At 38.0% G+C, this 21,157-nt stretch overlaps 1 protein-coding gene across 2 annotated transcripts in view; it reads right to left on the bottom strand.

The window, feature by feature from the left end:
- PIEZO2 (piezo type mechanosensitive ion channel component 2) overlaps window positions 1-21,157 on the bottom strand; it is a 441,466-nt gene that overhangs the window by 45,795 nt on the left and 374,514 nt on the right. The window contains exons 34-39 of one of the 2 annotated variants that reach the window (XM_045527221.1): window positions 18,911-19,017; window positions 16,952-17,050; window positions 13,423-13,537; window positions 7,068-7,127; window positions 1,918-2,084; window positions 1,108-1,274 (exon numbers count right to left, since the gene is read on the bottom strand). In XM_045527221.1, the coding sequence (XP_045383177.1) occupies window positions 1,108-1,274; window positions 1,918-2,084; window positions 7,068-7,127; window positions 13,423-13,537; window positions 16,952-17,050; window positions 18,911-19,017 (715 nt within the window). The remainder of the gene's footprint in view (window positions 1-1,107; window positions 1,275-1,917; window positions 2,085-7,067; window positions 7,128-13,422; window positions 13,538-16,951; window positions 17,051-18,910; window positions 19,018-21,157) is intronic. The other variant, XM_045527222.1, reaches the window with a different exon arrangement.

Genomic DNA, 21,157 nt, shown 5'->3' with positions numbered 1-21,157 from the left:
GGGACTACTCTTTACGTGTCTGTCCCCAAATTAAGCCTGGGGCCTAGCACAGAATAGGTGCTTTTCAACATGTTTAATGAAAAAAATAAATACATGAATATTTTCCTTGATAACAATTCTTTACCTATAAAGATGGCTACAGGTATAATTCATTCAGTCTAGTTAATCTCCCTAGGCAATGTAATTTTTCCTCCTAAGACAGGGACTTCTGATTTAACTCAGAAGTTAGCTCTGTATAATTGACAGCAGCTATCTAGAACAGCATGATGCAAAGAATTCTCAGGTTTTTGTGGCATAGACAGTACATTGGCCCGTGGTACAGGAAGAGGCAGTGAGGGACAGCCTTCCACTGTGGTTGAGGGCTTGGGTTCTGAGCTGAATCACATGATTTTGGATCCTGGATCTGCTTTTATATACTTCCTAGCTGTGCAGCTTTGCATACCTTCTTAACCTCTCTGTAACTAATTTTGTCTGTGCAATATAGAGATAATAACAGCATGCATCTCATAGGGTCGTAAAGGATAAGATGAGGTACCCCATGTACAGCGCTTAGTGCTGGCCCATGGCTAATGCTCAATGCATGACCACTATTAGTATTGCGTCACCTGCCAATCCTGCTGTGAAACAATGCATAGGATTGTAATACTCAGAGAACATGGAAGGCACAAGAATCTTTCTGGAATTTTTATTATGAACCTTAAGAAGTAACAGTTCTGAAAGGAAAAAATCAAGGATAGCAACAAGAGGTAGACTTTGTGGATCAGCTATTTCAAAAAGCACTAAAGGTGCAACCCTTGACACAAATAGTAATTTTGGGATCAGAAGGGATCATTCCTACTTGCCTCCAGCTTGAAATCTCTAGATTGTGCCTATGAACCATATATGTATTTCTAACGGTTTATCACGATACCTGCTTTTATCTGGCTCAGGCTAGGTGAGGACAGCGTTCTTAGGCTTTGCTGTACGGAAGGAGATAGCCCAAGGAGGGTGGGGACCCCAGCAAGTTTCTGATTAACTTTCACCTCATATATTCCTTTCTCATATTTGCTGACATCCACCTCATTTACCCTTGTCAAAAGCAAACCCATTGTTTAGAAAGTGAAATACCTGGAGATACTGTCATGTGAATCTAAACTATCCATCCTGTGGGCTGTCTGTGCACCTGAAGCAGCTCCAGGACGCTCGTCAATTGTGTCCAGTCCTGATTCTCTGGAAAGGTTCATGATGTGGTTCTGATAGTACATGTGGATGCTCTCCCGAGTCGGAACATTGCCCTGAGGAGAAGGAGACATTGCCACAGTTCTTATGGAGGCACTTGGCATTTCTCAACACAGACAACTCTGTGCTCACACATACCTGGAAGAGGGATTAAAACCAGGCTAGTCAAGTTGGAGATTGATGTTGACTCATCTAACAAATGGTTCCCAATATTAGTAGGCAATTCTAAATAAGAAATCTCTTCTTATGTAGATAATGTTGCTAAATCATGGTGACTTTTCCAGAAATGAACTATTATTTTTAAATACAATCATAACCATATATGCCTATCTTTTGCTGCTCTGCATACATTCTAATTTTTCTTATGAGAGGTTTCAGATCAAACTTCCAAACTACAACTATAATCCTTTATAGGACAGTGCCAAGTCTGTATACCTGCAACTTTGGTGAGGGGAGGGGACAGAATGCACAAAATAGCCATTATACCAGGACGATGTGTGTGTGTATAGTGTAATAGTGTTTGATTATTTTAATTCTGAGCGTGGAATAGATTTAAATAGATAGAAAGCAAAAGGGTTATGCAATGACTGCCTGGAAAGAAAGGATTTTGTCCAATCCTACTTGGAGTTTTAGATAGTGATTCTTGAAGTCTTTTTTTAGTGTAGGAAGAAGCAAAAAGAATTATATCAACAGTGTTACCTTCTTAATTTCTCTGGTCAACATGCATCTTTCAATTCTCAGAACTGTAGAGATATCAATATGCTCCCTTGAAATGGAGTTAAGCCAAGTGGTGAAACTGTCCACTGTTGCCAGAAAAAGGACCCAGGTAAATTTCAAAATATTAAATATCCTCTTGATGATATTATCTAGGAGGAAGAAAAGCAACAAGATTTCAAAGGAACAAAATGCCATTAATTCCGCTGACATGTAGTGCAGTGAGGTTTCACCAAAGCCAGGCCTGGCATTTGCCGTGTGTACCGACGGAGGAGTGGGGTGCCTGACTCAGCCAGCCATGGCAGAAGCTCTCTGCAGGGCTGTGCACACAGACACAGGCAGAACCCAGACCAAACCAGGAGGGAATTTGTAATCTTTGGCCAAAATATAAATCAGAAAGGGTCCACATACAGTTGACCCTTGAAAAAAACAGGTTTGAGCAATGTGGCTCCACTTATATGTGGCTTTTTTTCAATAAAAGTCACCCTGAGTGTGCCTGCCTCTCTTGCCTCCCTTCCACTTCCTCCACTTCTTCTGCCTCTGCCGCCCCCGAGACAGCAAGACCAGCCCTTCTCTTCCTCCTCCTCCACAGCCTACTGAGCATGAAGATGACAAGGATAAAGACCTTTATGACGATCCACTTCCCCTTAGTAAATAGTAAATACATTCTTTCTTCCTTATGATTCTCTTGATAACATTTTCTCTTCTCCAGCTTTATTATGAGAATGCAGTATACAATACGTATAATGTACACAATATATGTTGATGTTGAGTGACCGTTTATGTTATCAGTAAGGCTTCCAGTCAATAGTAGGCTATTAGTAGTTAAGATTTTGCAAGTCAAAAGTTATATGTGGATTTTCAATTGTGTGTCGGGGGTGTCAGTGCCCCTAACCCCCCATGTTGTTCGGGAGTCAGCTGTAATAAGTTTGACGAAAAGTAGAGATTACATTCAGAATATGTCTGTTATTGACACAGGGATAGAAACAGTCAATATCCAGCCAACTGGATCCTTTAGTAACTTTCTGCTGGTTTCTTTTTTTCTGAAGTAAGAATTGTTGTTGGAAACAATTCTGTTGATTCAGTCAGACTTTGATGCTTCCCATTGCGTTTGCATTTCAACTAAATCACCTGAAAGCTATTTTGTTAAGAGCTCAATGCACAGACTGAGTATGTCTCCCTCTAACAGTGTCTTCATCACACCTATTATACTGAGCTGTGCTAACTACAGCATTCTGGGGATCACTCCTCCCCAGTCAGCCCAAGCCCTAAAGGTCCTGATGGATTTGGGTTCTCTTCCTTCACTGTGGCTGTGACTCAGCGAACCTGGGAGAGTTGTGGCGTGGAGCTCAGCTCTGATCACCATCATGTACATAGTGTGCACCCAATGCAGCCCACACTTCTCTCTAGCACCCTCCAAGATTTAAACATGAGCTCCCGATCCCTGAGAAAGGACTGAGGACTTTCCACAGCTGTGCCCTCACTTTCTGAAATACTATTTAGCCTTGGAAAAAAAGGAAATCCTGTTATTGCAACATAATGAACATAAAGAATATTATGTTAAATGAATAAACAAGGCACAGAGACAAATACTACACGATCTCACTGATATGTGGGCTCTAAAATAGTCAAACTCATAGAAGCAGAGAGTAGAATGGTGGTTACCAGGGCTGGGGGTCGGGGCAGAAGGGAAAGAAATGGGGAGAAGTTTAGGTCCAAGGCACAAACTTGCAGTTATGTGGGGATAAATGACTCTAGAAATCTAATATGCAGCATGAGGACTATAGCCAATAATATAGTATGACATACTAGAAATTTGCTGGGAGAGTAGACTTTGCTCTAACCACACACACAAAAAGGTAACTAGGGAAGGTGATGGATAGGTTAATTTGCTTGAGTGTGTTAGTCATTTCACTATGTGTATATATATCAAAACAGCATATTGTATACCTTAAATATATGCAATTAAAAAAAGAATCAAAATAAAAGCGATGATACCATAGTAACTGTCCTATACATTTGTGTAAGCCAATGGTTTCTCAGCTGGTATACAAGGAACACTTCAAGACATGACACCAAATTTTGATCAATGTAAAGTTTTCTTTATCTATCATTTAAAAAATTTAGTTTTATTAACTATTTCAAACACTGACTGCAATAAAGTGAATACTTAGTGAACATGATAATGACTTAAAAACTGCCTTACTGTTTATTAAAAAAATTCACCAATACCAACATGAAAGACAATTCATATTCTCTCCCCTTCCCCTACCTCAAAAAAAGAAAAAAAGAAAGAAAAAGAAAACCAGATTCAAATGTCATAGTGATATCTTAATAAATTTTTGATTAATGAATTATTGGTTGGAATTGTTAGTTTAACATCATTAATATAGCACATAGAAAAGGGAACAATTTGGTGGCTTAAGCCTTTGTGATCTTGTGCAGGGGACAACAGACTTTTTCTGCACAGGCCTGACAGTAAACATTTTTGGCTTTGCAGGCCGTACTGTCTCTGTGGTAATTACTTGACTCTGCTGCTGGGGTGTGAAAGCGCCACAGACAATGAACGAATTGTCTGTGAATGGTCATAGCCAGATTTCCAATAAAACTTTATTTATGGACACTGAAATTTGAATTTCATAATTTTCATATGCCATGAAATACTCTTCTTCTTTTGATTTTTTCAATCATTAAAAAAAAATCATCCTTAGCTAACAAGTCATATAAAAACAGGTGGCAGGTCAGACTTGGCCCATGGGCTGTAGTTTGCTGACCCCTAGTCTAAGGTAATCAGATGTGACCTCTGAATGACTCATTCTTGCTCTCCACTAATCCTCTCTCTCTCCACTTTACACCAGTGTGAATCAGAGTTTGGTTTTGTAATAGCAAAAAAAAAAAAAAAAAAAAAAAATGTTATTTTTGAACTGGGTGGCCTAGAAGGAAAGCAGAACTTCTTTCAGGTGAAGGTTTGCTTTTTTTTTTTTTTTTAAGAGACAGAGTCTCACACTATTGCCCAGGCTGGAGTGCAGTGGTGTGGTTGTAGCTCACTGCAGCCTTGAACTCCTGGGCTCAAGTGATCCTCCTGCCTCAGCCTCTGGAGTAGCTGGGACTACAAGTGCACTATCATGCTGGCTAATTTCTTTTCAAAAGGAAAAGCATCAGAGGGAAGTTTAGCTACAGAGTCCAGATGGGCCTGGTAGAGACAAAAGAGAGTTAAATGGCTCTACCTAGTAAAGTATCAGGAATCCTGGAGATTAGCTGGTGTCTGGGGAGGGAAGTGGGTAATCTAGAAAAGGAGATGGGAGAATGATCTGGTGAGAGGGGCCTTGAGCCGCCTGGTGGCCAGTCAGGCCCCTAGGAATAGCAGAGGCCAGAACAGTGATGTCTGATGTTCTGCGTGAAGGTGTTTCCTGCCTATGCTGTCATTGTCCCTGCCAGCCCCATGGACCTCTGTAGAACTGTGTCACTCCTAACAGTCTTAATATGATGTGTGTTTGGGAAGTAAGGAAAAGAGAGTATCCCTGATTGAGCAAAGAAGCACAAGAAGAGAACAGCTGCTGCTTGAAGATGCATGAAGTGAGGTGCTGTCAACTCCACAGAAGAGCAGCTCTGAGCAAGAGATGCCATGGTCACCTAAACCCCTCTCTCCATCCCTGCTCCCTTCATAAAAATCTTGAGCAAGGTGCGTATTTCTCCAACTAGTTTGGATAGAACCTCTAGCTGTTTTGTGTAGACATAAGTGGGAAGCTTGAACTCTGGAGGCTGAAGGACTTGGGGTTACACCCATTAATACACTTCAACAGCTCCTTATATTTTTGACAACTTATTTTTTCTCATATTCACACTTATTTTCTCAGCAGTGGTGAAGATAAACATTATTTCATAGTTTTACTATGGTAGAGTGATAATGAAACTGAAATTGCTGCACTGGGGACAGGAACGGCATGCACTTTATTAACTTGGATGATCACAAACTAATATGGAAAATTAGAATTTGAATTTTGACTTTATGCAACCTTAGGGGTAGTAGGGCACAGTAGTTAAGAGCACAGGCTCTCGATTCAGACTCCTTAGGTTCAAATCCCAACTCTTAGTGGGTGTATAGACTTGGAAAAGTTAGTTAATCTCTCCTGCCTCAGTTCCCTTATCTGATAAATGGGGAAAAGGATTTTTGAGGGGGTTAAACAAGTGAATAAGCCTAACGCGCTTGGAAAAGTGCCTGGCAAACAAGATGTGTGAGCTGAAGTGTTGGCTACTGTCATTGTTTGAAGCTTTGCAGCAGTAGTAGAATATGCAGCTCCAAATATATGTGTGTCTAGTTATCTGGAAATGGAAATCCGGTTTGAGCACTGGTGCTGCAGAGGGCCTCCGGTAAGTCTCACTTCGTGCCAGAAGATGGCATTCTTGGGAGCATTTGTGTCCTGAGTCAAAGAGGCCCAGTGCCCAGGGGTTCCAAAGCAGGAGACGGAGGAAAATGGCACGTTTATAGAGCTACAGAGGCACTGAGTTCATTTCACAGGGAGGCTTTTGTTTTGGCTTTTTTTCTTCTTGTATGGAGAAACCTTTCTCCAAATCACATACTATAAGAAGCCAAAATAGCACCAGGACTGAGCCAGGAAGTAGAAGACAAATGTTCCCTTTCTGGCTCTGTCACTTAGTAGCTGTGGAATCCTGAGCAAGTCACAAACTCACTGTGACTTGGTTTCCCCTTCCTAAAATGAGGAGGTTGGCCCCGACATTCTAGGGTACCTCTCATTTCCCCAGTTCTACTTACCTCCCATTTAACTCCTGCTTTCTGTGTTCTTTAAAATTAATTGCCAGTATTTTTTGTGCTTTCATTCTGAGGGCTTCCATTGGACATTAGAATTTGCTCCCTAAAACCCTCTCTCATAGGTACTTGCATAAAGGAATCTACAAACCAATACTAATCCAGCGTTTCATCCAACATAAAGGCCAGATCTGCTTTTAGGAGCTACTTTGCAATTTCAGTAGAGATGAGATTCGAAGGGACCCTGACATTCAGTCATAGTCCATATTTTGATTCATTATTTTTCAGGCAGCCTTCCGTTATGTACCATCTGGGCAGGCATCATTTTCAAAGTTCCCACAGGTCATATTTGCCTGTATTTTGTTACCTGGTCCATCAGATTTCTTTTTGACGCGTTCCTCCTCTCGGTCATCCCATTCCACGGCCCCTGCCAAATGTGTGCAATAAACATGAGTTACATTCCTTTTAGGTAAATTAAATGCCAATATTACTGTTCCAGATTAAAATGGATTTTAAAATTAAATCTAGGACATTCTACCTATGGTAAGAGTTCCTGGGGAAAAGGTGTAAGAACTTGCAGCTTTCAAATTCTCTTTACTACACTCCAGACTCATGGGAGCCAAGGGTGGGTAAACCATCCCCCGCAGGCCAGGTCTGGCCTCCTGACTGTTATCAGATGGCCTGTGAGTTCAGAATGGTTTCTGTATCTTTAGAGGCTGAAAACAATGTAAAGGAGAATAATATTTTGTACATGTGACAGGTATATGAAATTCAGATTTTAATGGAACGGAGCTGCACCCATTTGTCTGTGTATTGTCCGCGGCTGCTTTGGCCCTGCAGTGGCAGATCTGAGTTGTATCCAAGACTTCATGGAAGGCACAACCGAAAATATTTACTGCCAGGCCCTTTATAGGAGTCGGCAAACCTTGGGATGATGTTACAAATTTCAGTTTGTCATATGTTAAAATAGCATCGTAAGATTTCATTGTAGTTTTTATCCTCTTATTAGTTTTTTGTCCTCTTATTAGTTTTTATCATCTTAGCCTGACAGTCAAGGCTAAGATTGTCAGATTTAGGAAATAAAAATACAGGACACCCAATTCAATTTGAATTTAAGGTAAACAAAAAATTTTTTTTAGTAATAGTGTGTTCTATGACATATGTCCAAATTATACTTAAGCTAAACATTATTTGCTGTTTATCTGAAAAATTCTAATTTAACTCGGCTTCTTATATTTTATCTGGTAACCCTATCTAAAACATTCATGATCTGACTCCAGCACATTTTCTCAAACTTATTTTCTACTATCCTCTTTTCTGCTGCTGTTCCGCCTCTTGTCTTTACCAGCTAAGCTGACCTGCTCCTTACTTGTTGTACATGGCCTTGCTTTCTTCTACCAGATTGTCCACAAAGCATTCCCTGGCACGTTTGGTTGTTAGAAATCCTCTCTCCCTCTGGACCCGCACTGTTATATCTATACTTTTTTTTTATGGAACTTTGCAGTTTCTATGTCATTAGGATTTTTTTTTTCCTTCTATACTTATCTTTCCTACTGGTTATTATAGGAATTCCAGTGGCTCATGCCTGTAATCCTAGCACTCTGGGAGGCCGAGGCGGGAGGATTGCTCGAGGTCAGGAGTTCGAGACCAGCCTGAGCAAGAGCGAGACCCCCGCCTCTACTAAAAATAGAAATTAGCCAGACAACTAAAAATATATAGAAAATATTAGCCGGGCATGGTGGCACATGCCTGTAGTCCCAGCTACTCGGGAGGCTGAGGCAGGAGGATCACTGGAGCCCAGGAGTCTGAGGTTGCTGTGAGCTAGGTTGACGCCACGGCACTCAGTCTAGCCTGGGCACCAAAGTGAGACTCTGTCTCAAAATAAATAAATAAATAAAACAATAAAAAATAAATAAACAAAACAACAGAAATTCCAGACCCACTACTCATTGGCTGTGTGACCTCAGGCAAGTTGCTTCACTCCCTGGGACCTTATTTCCTCATCTGTATAGCAAGGATAATAAAACGCCCCTGGGTTGTTGTAAGGCTCGAATGAGCTACTACAGTACATACAAAGCATTTGCAACAGCACCTGTTACTTCAGAAGGATGGATTCTAAGTGCTTCATCAGGAAGAAATCTAGAAGAAATGATGCTTTGTACTAAGACGGTGCTGAATAACTATTTATCAAAAGAATGCCTTTAAGTTATTGCTGTCTTTGATTTGTAGGTAAACAGTGGTACATCTGCACGTGAAATAATCGTCATGCCATAGACTAAAGGACAACTTCTTATAACTGGTCAAAAAATTTTTGAAGAACAAATGTCTGAGAACAGCAAAAATAACTTTGGGAAAAAAAAAAGTAGTGAGGGAAGTTTGCCTCACTAAATACTGAAACTAACTCTGTGGCTACTGGACTCAATGGTATGTGGCAGTGACCCAGAGCGTGCCAATAGGGGAGCAGACCAGAATACAGAGTCAGAAAACATACCTGACAACAAATGGGAGCCTAATATTGACAAAAGAAATACTTAAATCCAACAGAAAAAGGAGGAACCATTTAATAAACAGGGACAGCATGATTGTCTATTCATCTAAAAGTAAACAAATTAGATCTCTATTTTATAGAATGATAAAAAATTCAAGATGTGAATAAAATTAGTAGGAAATATAAGAAAACATTTGCATAATATTTGGGAGGAGAGACTTTCTTAAGCAAGATGGAAACCTAGAAACTGCAGGGAGAAATTTAGACCCATTTGACATGAGAAATAATAAAAAATTTCTTAGATAACTTTTACCATAAATGAAATCAAAAGATAAGCACTGGATTGGAAAATATATTTGTAACACATGAAAAAAGGATAATAAGCCTAACATATAAACAGCCCCAATTAATAAGAAAAAAACAGGCCGGGCTCGGTGGCTCATGCCTGTAATCCTAGCACTCTGGGAGGCGGAGGTGGGAGGCTCACTCGAGGTCAGGAGTTTGAGACCAGCCTGAGCAAGAGCGAGACCCTGTCTCTACTAAAAATAGAAAGAAATGATTTGGACAGCTAAAAATATATATAGAAAAAAAAATTAGCCGGGCATAGTGGCACATGCCTGTAGTCCCAGCTACTCGGGAGGCTGAGGCAGAAGGATTGCTTAAGCCCAGGAGTTTGAGGTTGCTGTGAGCTAGGCTGACGCCATGGCACTCTAGCCAGGGCAAAAGAGCAAGACTCTGTCTCAAAAAAAAAAAAAAAGAAAAAAACAAATAACCCAACAGAATGATGTAGAAAAATGATAAAAGTGTTTCAATCTTTACTTTCACTCCTTTTTTAATGTGTTTACATACATGTAGGCACACATATATGAACCTTTGTTTTTGGTTTCAAAAATAAGTTCATGCTCTACAAAGTACTCTTATATTTTCATTAATATATCATGAAGATTTCTCTAATTATTTATAAAACGATATCATTCTTTCTTAATAACTGTAAAATATTCCATAGTACAGAGATGCATAATTTATTCAACTATTCTATCCTTAATGGACATGCAGTACAAATTGCCAACAAAATGTGAGAGAAAAAATGTTTAGTTTTATTAGTTAGGAATTCAACCACATTCAAATGAAAATAAAAGCCATTTGTCATCCTGCAGAAAGATAAATGATAAAAAGATCAGTAGTATCCTGTGTTTTGTTTTGTTTTTTTTTTTTTTGAGGTTAAAGGAAAATGGACAATCCTGTACTTTACACATAAGAGTGTAAATTACTAAAACCTTTTGGAAAAATGTCTATTAAAATAAAAAGGGGCACACCCTTTAACTTCAGCAATCCCACTTTCGAGAATTTTTCTCTGGAAAGTGCACATTCTTCCTAACCTTTGCTACGCGATTTATTTATTTATTTATTAAATAAAAATAGTCAAGTGAAGCAGTGGGCATGGAGAAGGAACAAAGAAATCCGTAAGTGGTTGTGATCAATTAGTTGTAAACACCATTGCACTGGGACCAGCCTGCTGCTATGCATTTAAATACACACATGAATACTACACACAAATTTTGTGCAAGGCTATTATAGCATGGTTCATTATGGCAAATCTGGAAGCAATCTTCAAGTCCATTAAGGATGGAATAGTTGAATAAATTATGCATCTCTGTACTATGGAATATTTTACAGTTATTAAGAAAGAATGGTATGGTTTAAAAATAATTAGAGAAATCTACATGATATATTAATGAAAATATGAGTACTTTGTAGAGCATGAACTTATTTTTGAAACCAAAAACAAAGGTTCATATATGTGTGCCTACATGTATGTAAACACATAAAAAAAGGAGTGAAAGTAAATACAACATATGTTAGGGTTTGTTACCTTAAGAGGACAGGTTTTGAAGGGACTGGGTTGAGGCAGAACTCTTTACTGCTTGACTCCTTTCAGTAGGTGTGTATTAATTTTATGTTTTTAAAGTTGTAAACTAAAAATAAAATCCTAACCCTCCACTCCCTAACTGAATGAACCACCTCTTGGCCAAGGGGACCTCAAAAAAACCCCTAAGACTGAGTTCCTGGCCATGACAGAAGGGGAGGTCAGACACGCCTTGTTACACCTGCTCCCTTTTGAAGTTTAGACACAGCAACCGACAAACATTAATGTTAAAATAGAGATCATAAGACTGACCAAACAGACTCTTTGTGGCAATAAGATATCAAATTATAAATGCAACCTAAGGCCATGCCAAGCAACAGTTAAGTCATACTTTGCAAGCCATAAAATCTAGTTAAACAAGGTTTCTTTTGCTGGCATGGTGTATCTCATGACAGATAACAGACCTCACTTAACTTAAGCATTTCTTCCTACTGACTCCAAATTTTCAAACAAAGATTAGCTCTCTCAATTACTAATTAAAGAATCTCTAAACCCACCTATGACTCAGAATGTCCTGCCTTTACTGGCTGAACCAATTTTTACCTGCTGTGTATTGCTTTGTGATTTTACCTGCAATTCCTGTCTCCCTAAAATGTATAAAACCAAACTGTAACCTGGCTGCCTCTTTCTCAGTACACTTTCTCAGTAACTCTTGAGATTTTGTCTCCCAGGCTGCAGTCCCTCATATTTGAGTCAGAATAAAACTCTTTAAATTATTTTACAGAGTTTGGTTTCTCCATTAACAAAATAACAAAGTAAAACAAAGTTAAAGTTACCAGGAGGTATAAAGAAAGAAAGGTCAAAAAGAAGAAAGATTGGGGAATTAGAGTTCCATTAGAAATTATGTTTTCCATTTGTTTTCTGAATGCCTATTTAATTTCACAAGGAATTTATGAATACATTTCTTCGTAAAGAATCAGAATATAGTAGATAAGCCTAAAGTTTTCTTCAATTATACCACTCAATCTCCATTCTTTCAAAAAGCAACCACTGTTATTAATAAGTGAAGTATTCTCCCTGATCTTTCTCTTGCCTTTATACACTATTATACAAACCTGTTAAAAATGCAAAATATTGTCTTGAGGTACTTAGGTTTTCTTTGTCTCATGAGTGGTTTCATAATGTACATGACATTTTGCAATGTGTTGTTTTTCACTTAACAATATGTCAGAAATTGTTCTCCATGGCAGTTCAAAGCTATCCATCTTGTTTTTAAATTACTGAATAATATTTCATAATATAATGGTAACATAATTTATTTGACTCTTTATACAGACATTTAGGATGTTTCCAAATTTTTGTTATTAACAAATACTGTGCACATGTGAAAGTATTGCTTCAGGTTAAGCCACACACCTAGAAGTGGGATTGATCTGTAGTATGACATGTACATTTAAAGTTTTAACAGATATTTACACATGGCTCTTCAAAGTGCATCTACTACAGTACTTTACAACCCCACTCATGGTATGTGCAAGTATTTATCTTACCCCCAGCTCTCAAACAGTAATATTATCAAATGCATAGGTTATTGCCAGTCCAATAGCTAAAAAATACAGTATGTAAAAATATTTAGTTTGTATTTCTCATATCACTAGTGCGGCTAAGCACCTTTAGGCCACTTTCGTTTACTGGTCTGTGAATTGTTTTTCATATCCTTTCATTTACTGGTTGAACTTTTATTGATTTTTTGGAGTTCTGAACATATCCAGAATACTAATCTTTAGTCTTAGATATAGATATAGATATAGACATAGATAAAATATATATAAAAACAGTATTCCTGAGTGTACCACTTGCACTTCAACATTGTGTTTAGTGTTTTTTTGTTGTAGTTTAGAATATTTTTTCCCCTTAGAAATGCATTTATATCATCTGTTTCCAAATATATTGGTATAACGTTGAATATAGTGTTGGTAGTTCCATTTCCATTTTTTGTTTCTTTCTAGGTATTGTTTCAGCATGCTTTCCCTTTTTCCCTTGATCAAATTGCCAGTTTCATCTTTCTGATAAGCTTTTTCCAAGAACAGCTCTTAACTTAATGATCAGGTCTTGTCTTGTATTTCTTTTTTATTACTTAGTATCTGCCTTAAAGGCTTTTCCTTCTATTTTTTTTTGGGGGGGGTTTAGTTTGCATCTCTCTCCTTTTCCCACTTTAAAATACATATCTTAACTTAAATTCATGCTTTAATTTGTTCCACTTATAAGATAGGAGCAATTAAGGACAAATAAAACTCCTTGCGCTCTTTAGAATTTAAAATTTTATCCCTCTGAAGCTTCTGTCCTCCCTCTCATGGCAAAACTCACCCTCCTCGGATCCTTTTTGCTTTCGTTTCTGCTCTTCTCTTGCAGATCTTTTTTTCTCTTTGCGTCTCTGTCGGAGTGCTGTTTTAGGATCAGTAATCCAGGCTTGATAAACAAACTAAAGGGAGAAATTTCAATTTATTTTCTGGCCTTTTAATAATTTGAAATTAAAAGAACAGGGACCTACACCAAGTTTTCCTGACTTTTGGAAATATTTCTTTCTCCCAACACAAGCCAAATATCTCTGTGCTATTTTCATTACCATGAGATAAAATATGAAAACAGATGTTGTAGGAATATATTTCCCTTGGCATCACAGATATCATCAGATAAACTTTGGGTTTACTATACGAACCATGTTTCTCCCAAATCCTGAAATACTTCCACCATTTGTGATATTTAGTTACTGATTCTTTTGCACTACACACAAGAGGAATGAGCTGGAAGCCTCACTAACTATAATTAGAGTAGTTTGTCCCAACACAAATAAACTTTGAGTCAAATGCAAAACAACATCTTTAATAGTCTTATTTACTTTGGGAAAATAGTTTTGTGCATTCAATACTCTCCCTTCTGAGTAACAGCAATTACCAGCAACTTGAGGAAGGGATTTGTAGACTGATTAGTATTTTGAGAGAAAAAATAATGTGATATTAAGGTTAAGGGATTATTCCAGAATAGTATGGAAAGAAGACTGTGGTGCTTTTGTCATTTTCATTCAAGAGGTGAAAATAGTTGCATTAATATTTTACAACTGATAAACAGGAGAGAGTAATTTTGAACAGCCCACCTACCAAAAGTCACCCAAATCATGCAGAAAGAACAAAAAGAAAACCTCAGTACACAAAGTCAGCCACCCAGAGTCACGAAGCCAAGCACGCATGCTCCTCATGCACCGCAGACACACCTGGGTCTCAGGGAAGCTGGGTTTTCCATTATGATGATTAAGGGAAATAAATGTTTTCTGGGGGCTCTTGTAAACCCAGATATTTTCATTTTACTCTGTATTATTTTCAGATTTCTGAAATCTTTGGAAAACATAGCATAAGCAAACCGGTGGCATTGTGATATCAGTAAAAATAAAGAGGGTTCAACTTTTCCTTATGTGGAAATGTTAAGGGTCACAGGTTTCTAAGAAAAAAAAATTTTGTTTTTTTTTCTTACTGGTAGAAATCTGAGTTTTATGGGCAATTAACACAAATGCAACATCTGTATATTTCTGAATAACAAATCCAGGAGGTAGAAAAAAGTATTCTATTTTATGCCAAAAACTTATTTTAAACAATGAGAAGATGAACTGGAATTTGAAGGAGGACTGAATACAAGAATTTATGGTAGATGTTTATTGAGCATGTTAATTGGGAATTTTATCAAGAATATCTCTGAGGTTTAGTACATTAATATGAAAACTTGTTTCAGCACAATACTAGTTTAAAAGAATCTGAACTAAGAAACGTAAGAAATTTTCAGGTTTAAGAGCAACATATGGTGACACATTTCCTTTTGAAAAAGTGTCATTACAATATTGCTTTAGATAATGCAAGAATCCCAAAAATAGAAAAATAAAAAAGTAATTCAGAATTTGCGAATATAACAGGCACACAAGTTGGAGGAATTCTTTTGTTCTGAAGAAAAGGGAAACTGGGAGGAATAAGGAGAGAGGAAAGGGGGTGTTAAGGGTGGAACTGAAGACGTCTTGTGGATAGGGTGGGCACCCTTCACTTTCTCACGTGTCAAAAAGGGATCTCCTGGTTCTGCCGCATCCCCACGTGAGGCAGCCTATCGGCACCATCTCACTGAGATGAGAATCTAGATAATGCACATAAGGGGGGCGCCAGGGTGGGGAGGGAACCATCCGGTAATTCCTTATTTTGTAAGTAAATTATCTTAACACTGATGTTTTGAAACACAAGCATTTTATAGTTCTGGGAACATTTGTTTGATAGAGGGGCAGTTTTGCTGGATCTAACTATTTTTTAAAAAATGTTGATAACGAAAGAGAAAGAGGAATTGTCCCAATCCCTACTGAGTCAAAAAATGGAAGATTCTTACTGAACTTCTCAATTCTTACTTTGTCGCTGTAACTGTCATCCTTTTGATGTGTCTCTCTGGGGAATCAGACACCGGCACCACTGACCATAAGTAAAAAAATACATAGCAAGGAACACAAAAGACCTCTGGGTTCTCCAAATGGACTACTGCTGCTAGCGCATGTTCCTGACTTTATCTTCAATTTTATCATATATATTAGGGGAAAATGGGATTCAGTTTACTAAAAAATTATTATGCAAAAATGTATTTAATCTTTAAAACAGGGAGAGCTTTTTTGAAGTGGAGACTTTTAACTGAAATTGGTGAAGTTTCATAATCTGTCCTTTAATTCAGGTGGTCCAGCACCTTCTTTATATTGTCTGTAACAAGATGATTTTTTTTAAAACAGTAAGATGGGGAATAGTTACATTGTAATCTTTCATTTAAATAAATTCTTAAATGTGAATTGAGAGGGTCATATGGTATTTGCATAAGAGAAGAAAAAGAATCTTAGGGAATCAGCAACGGTAAATATGAAACTAAAACCCAGGATCCTGGCATTTTAATAATGAAAGGAACCTGGAGGTCTGGACTTTGCTAAGCAAGGTAGACTAGCAGCTGTGCTTCCCCCTGGGAGCTTGAGAGAACTGCAGAGTTTCAGGTGCCACAGCACCTGCTAAATCAGAGTCTGCATTTAAATAACATCCCCAGGTGAAATTCAAGAAGCACTGGTCTCTGTCACTATCCAAACTATTTGCTTAACACTTGAGGGACATAAAGACCAAAAAGTTTTAAGGGCCTACCCCTGGCTGAGTTCAAGAGAAAGAGCTTTCTATAAAATACAAGAATAGTAATTAGTTATTTATGGGTTTCAATAATTAAGAGACTGTAGCACAGGTAGCTGAGTAACTGCAATTGTGCATTAGCAAGAAATGATTTTTTAACAATTTACTCAAAAGCACCATTGTGTATCCTGTGGGAGTGAGAGGCTACCAGACTGTACTTGGCAGCACAGCCTGCAGAGGGCGTAGCTGTACTGAATTCAGAAACTGGAAGGCAGAAACTAACAGGGACCCAAAAAGGAGATGGAGCAAAAGGAGTCTTGTCTTTGCTTATCCAGAATTTGACCAGCTTTCTGAGAGAAATGATCATACTTTTACTCATCATAACTGATGCATGCAACCAGATGTGACCCTTTTGAAATGAGATGTGACTTAGGCAAAACTGTGAGGACAGAAAATATATACATATCTGCATTTTCTCTTTCTATTTTTTGATAGTCTCTGCTGTCAGCTTAAAAACAAGAGTCAAATAATAAGAAATTTGGCTTGTAAGAACTCTTTTTGGAAAACTTGTCATAATATCTTACATTCGTATGATCCTTTCATGGTACAAGCTATAGAACCGAGAAAATGCAGAGAAAGGGCAACAGGGGATATGTTTGTCTAAAGTTCTACGGAGAAGAGAGTCACACACTACACATCAGTAAAACATCAAATACCTTTGCAGCTCTGATTAAATACTGAAGAATAGTTTTGGGAAGTTTAATGACAGACTTTGGCAAGGCCAAAATGGCTGACGCAAACTTCCCAATAGCTCTCTACAAAGAAGGACAAAGCAAGAGTAATTAGTAGAAAAAAACCAAAAACTAGTAATTTTATACATGACGTCAGTATGAGTGTGTCTCTACAATTACATCAACTGTGTTAAAACGTGCCAGTCACTGAAGCTAGAATAAAATGTGCTCTGCCTGTAAGTTAGGAATAAAGAAAATAGTCAATCATTGCATGTAATCCACCCAACATGGTGAAGACGGTCATGTTCTCTCCTTTGCTGGATGATGAGTGGTAGTTAGAATAAAACTCATTAGAATAAAAATAAACAAGTTAAGTTATTAGTATTTGACAAGCCAGCTGCACACATGCACACAAACACAGTCATCAAGAGACATACACGGAGAGCAACTGGGGCCAGTAAGAAAACATCAGACCAAGGTATCTCCATGAATAATTCTGTTCTTCAGTGTCACTGGGAAGACAGGCGTGGATGGAACCTGTCCTCTTGAGAAGGCTTGGCCAGCTAACCGACAATGGCCTTATCATGGCACATGCTGTGGCCTGATGGATATCATTCTACACGCCTAGTAGGATAACAAGGGAAAGTAACTGTCCCAGTATGTGGTTCACTGGTAAAAGAAGTATATGCCAAGTTTTCATCCCATGTGTAACATCCCAAGTGCCTCATCTTTAACAAGCATAGATTACATATTCGCTGGATATACTAGATTACGCTGGTGAGCTACAGTTGAGAATGCGATAGCAGGTTCTGAAACAGAAAGGTAGTGAAGCTGAAAAAAATCAGAACTGTGCCAGATATTCTAATTATTACTTCAATACATTCTCAAATCTTTAGCAATACAAATGAACTGATTTTCAAAATTTGAGGCAACATTTAAATGATCATTTGCTTCAAAACTAAGCAAGTATTTTATTTTCATAATCAACTATTTCACATATCAAAATAGAAGTGTACTCACTCAAGCAATCCAAAGCAATGCCAGAGAAATCTTTTTTACCTCCTACTTGCAACTAAAAAATGAAGTTCACCAAATGAAGCTTTAGTTTTTGTTTATAGCACCTGTGAACTAAAATAAAATCGTAAGCCCCCTAGCCCACTGAATGGACCTCCTCTTGGCCAAGGGGATCCCAGAAAAACTTAAAGCTGAGTTGCTGGCATGAGGAGAAAGGAGATCAGACACACCTCATCATGCCCCTTCCCTTTTAGAGGTACTCTTTTTAACAGTAAGATACTAAATCATTAACAGGACCTAAGGCCATGCAAGACAAAGCTTAAACCACACCTGCAGGCCATCAATTTACTTATCAGATCACTGGAGTTTCAGCAACCGTCCTGTGGCTTGTCCCTGATTAACAGATATCCTTAAAATAGTCCAAGCCTTTAGACAAAGCTTCATTTCTTTAACCAATTACAAATCAAAGAATCTTTAAACCCACCTCCTCCCCTTCGAGATGTCCTGCCTTTTTGGGCCAAACCAATATATACCTTCCATGTATTGATTTATGATTTCACGTGCAATTCCTGTCTCCATCAATGTATAAAACCAAGCAGTAACCCAGCCTCCTTGGGTACATCTTCTCAGGACCTCTTGAGGCCATGTGGTCCAGACCGTGGTCACACACATTCGGCTCAAAATAAACTGTAAATTATCTTACAGAGTTTGGGTTTTTTCCATTAACACATCAGAAATGTTGGCATTGCTGGCAGCGAGCAGCATTACAGTTTAATTAGCAATAAAAAATCTCAGATGTAAATCAGAAGCTTCTGGGAGCTCTGACATAGGAATATGGTAGAAGAAGTCTAGCCTTGCAATTAAGGCCTATCAGTAAGAAAAGTTCTTTCAACTAGTAAAGGACATGACATTCTCCAATCCCATAATTACCTGGAATGCTGACCTTCGTGGAGGTTCTTCATCTTCCTTCTTTAATTCTTCCTCTTCTTCCTCTTCACTATCCGTTTCAAACAAATAATAATCTCCACTCCTGACCACTAAGCAAAACAAAATATTTACTTATTGCTTGAAAGAGATATGAGATAATTGGGAGCTTATTAATGAAATGCCCCCTAAAGATATACAAATTGTCCATAAAAGGACCACAGCAAGAGATGCTGGCAGGTAGGAAAAGACGAGAGATGAACAGAACTCATCTTAGGCTGATGCTACGTTGTGTTGGCGTGATTGGGTCCACAGAGTACAAGGCCTTGTCTGTGCTGTATAAGGGAATTGGCCACTACAGGGTTGACCTGTATTTTCTCCCTTCTTTCTTGTAAATTTTACATAGATGACTCAGATCAACTCTGCAGCAACCAGTTTTGTTACCAAGATGACCAAAATAACTGAAAACTATGATTTCACAATTCAGCAATTTTGGTTCTTTAGACAAGGCTAAAGTGAAGTGGGGGATCTGGCATTGTCTGAATAGGCCCAAACCATTGCAGATAAGCCAATCAGGAGTATTCAGGACCAAGGTCAGTGTCACTAACCTTCCACTTCACTTTATACTGTGCAGACCTGGCTTCTCCACATGTAACACGAGGGACAAAACATACATGGCAAGACATTTGAAAGAGTTTGAAACACACACACACACACAGACACATATTTCCATAAGGAGGAAATGGGCAGGTAACATTAAAAACAAAACAGTACAAAACACAACAACGCTCTGGCTGCTTCTACATGTAGTAGCCCTGGGACAGACTGAGAACGGCAGACATGGTCCATATGGTTTAGCACTATTAGGCTTCTGGTCAACAAAGAACTCCTCTGTAGCTTACTGAAATTTGAGGAGAACTATACTGACCATAAGACACCAAGTACAAACAGTATGGATTGTCTTTGCCTTGTCTGATACTTTCCCTGCAAAAACATAATACCTGTGTCAAGAAGTGGGAGCAGAGAAACTAAAATGTCCAGAGATTTGGAGACATTTAAGAAATTAAATCTTTATCAGTTTGACAATTATTTTAAGTCTATTAGAGAAAAGAGACCCAGCATATACATTTCTGATGATAACTGAAATGTATCATCATTGCAGGAAAACATATATTTTCAAATTACATTCAGGTTTTCAAATGCTGAGGCATCTTTTGGATGACATATCTTGATGTCTTAAGTTATCTTTTGGACTTATACATTGTAAGGTAATGGAAAACCTTGGCTTGTTTAAAACCAGTTGCTTGAATGTCACAAAACATGGTCAAAACTTAAGTAATTTTGCCCGTGATTTCAGACGAATCTGAAGCCTCCATTCATGAAGATACAGAGTGAATGAATTGGGCCTTATATCCTTGAACAGAAGCACTATAATTTCTTATTCTTATTTTGAAGAAAGAACCAGGCCCAGAATACTGGGTCCAGGCCTGAGGAAATAAATGCAATATAACATAAGGTAAGAATAAGCAAGAACAAACCAAAGTTACAGCATTACATTTGACAGTGAGGAAGACCATTAAAGTAATGCCTTCATGTAAGCTGAGAGATTTGCGGGAAAGTTACATGGACTCTACATCACATGGCCACTTGGGTAAAACACAGAGTATTGTAAGATTGAGCATTTTACCCTCATTATAGGTACTAAAATCAACCATAGCTTAAATTGTATTCAATCATACCTTCTATAACTTTTATTCATATGGATGAACCCAAACTGTTTTCATATCAAGCAGTTATGACATTGATTTTATCATTAGAAACTTCATTAATTTTATGTGACCAAGTGAAATTAATACAACAAAAAAAGAGAATGTAAAAAAAAGACTCTTTTTTTTAAATAAAATGTTATTGAAACAAAACTAGGAAAGCAACAGAGAATACTTTCTTTAATGCTATCTGCTAATAATGAGGAAAGCTCTTACACATGTTTGTTAGCTCAGATGGAGATCCTGCCTCCAGCCTGTGTGCACATACATATCATGGATGTTAATGCTACTGTTGAGTTACTGAGTACAAAATAAACTTTTAAAATCCCATGACTTGTACCTCAGAACTTGGCCCTTTATTTCAGATATTTATCAATAAACTGAGACTTCGTATTGATTTAGGCAGTATTGAATTGGTATCGAGACACACAACACTGGAATGGAAGGTATCATTGAACAGCAATAATGCAATCCCATGTGTGTACAT

This window comes from Lemur catta, chromosome 16 (assembly GCF_020740605.2).
Source record: "Lemur catta isolate mLemCat1 chromosome 16, mLemCat1.pri, whole genome shotgun sequence".
In the NCBI taxonomy this organism is placed as follows: domain Eukaryota; kingdom Metazoa; phylum Chordata; class Mammalia; order Primates; family Lemuridae; genus Lemur; species Lemur catta.
This window is presented reverse-complemented; position numbering and strand designations above follow the sequence as displayed.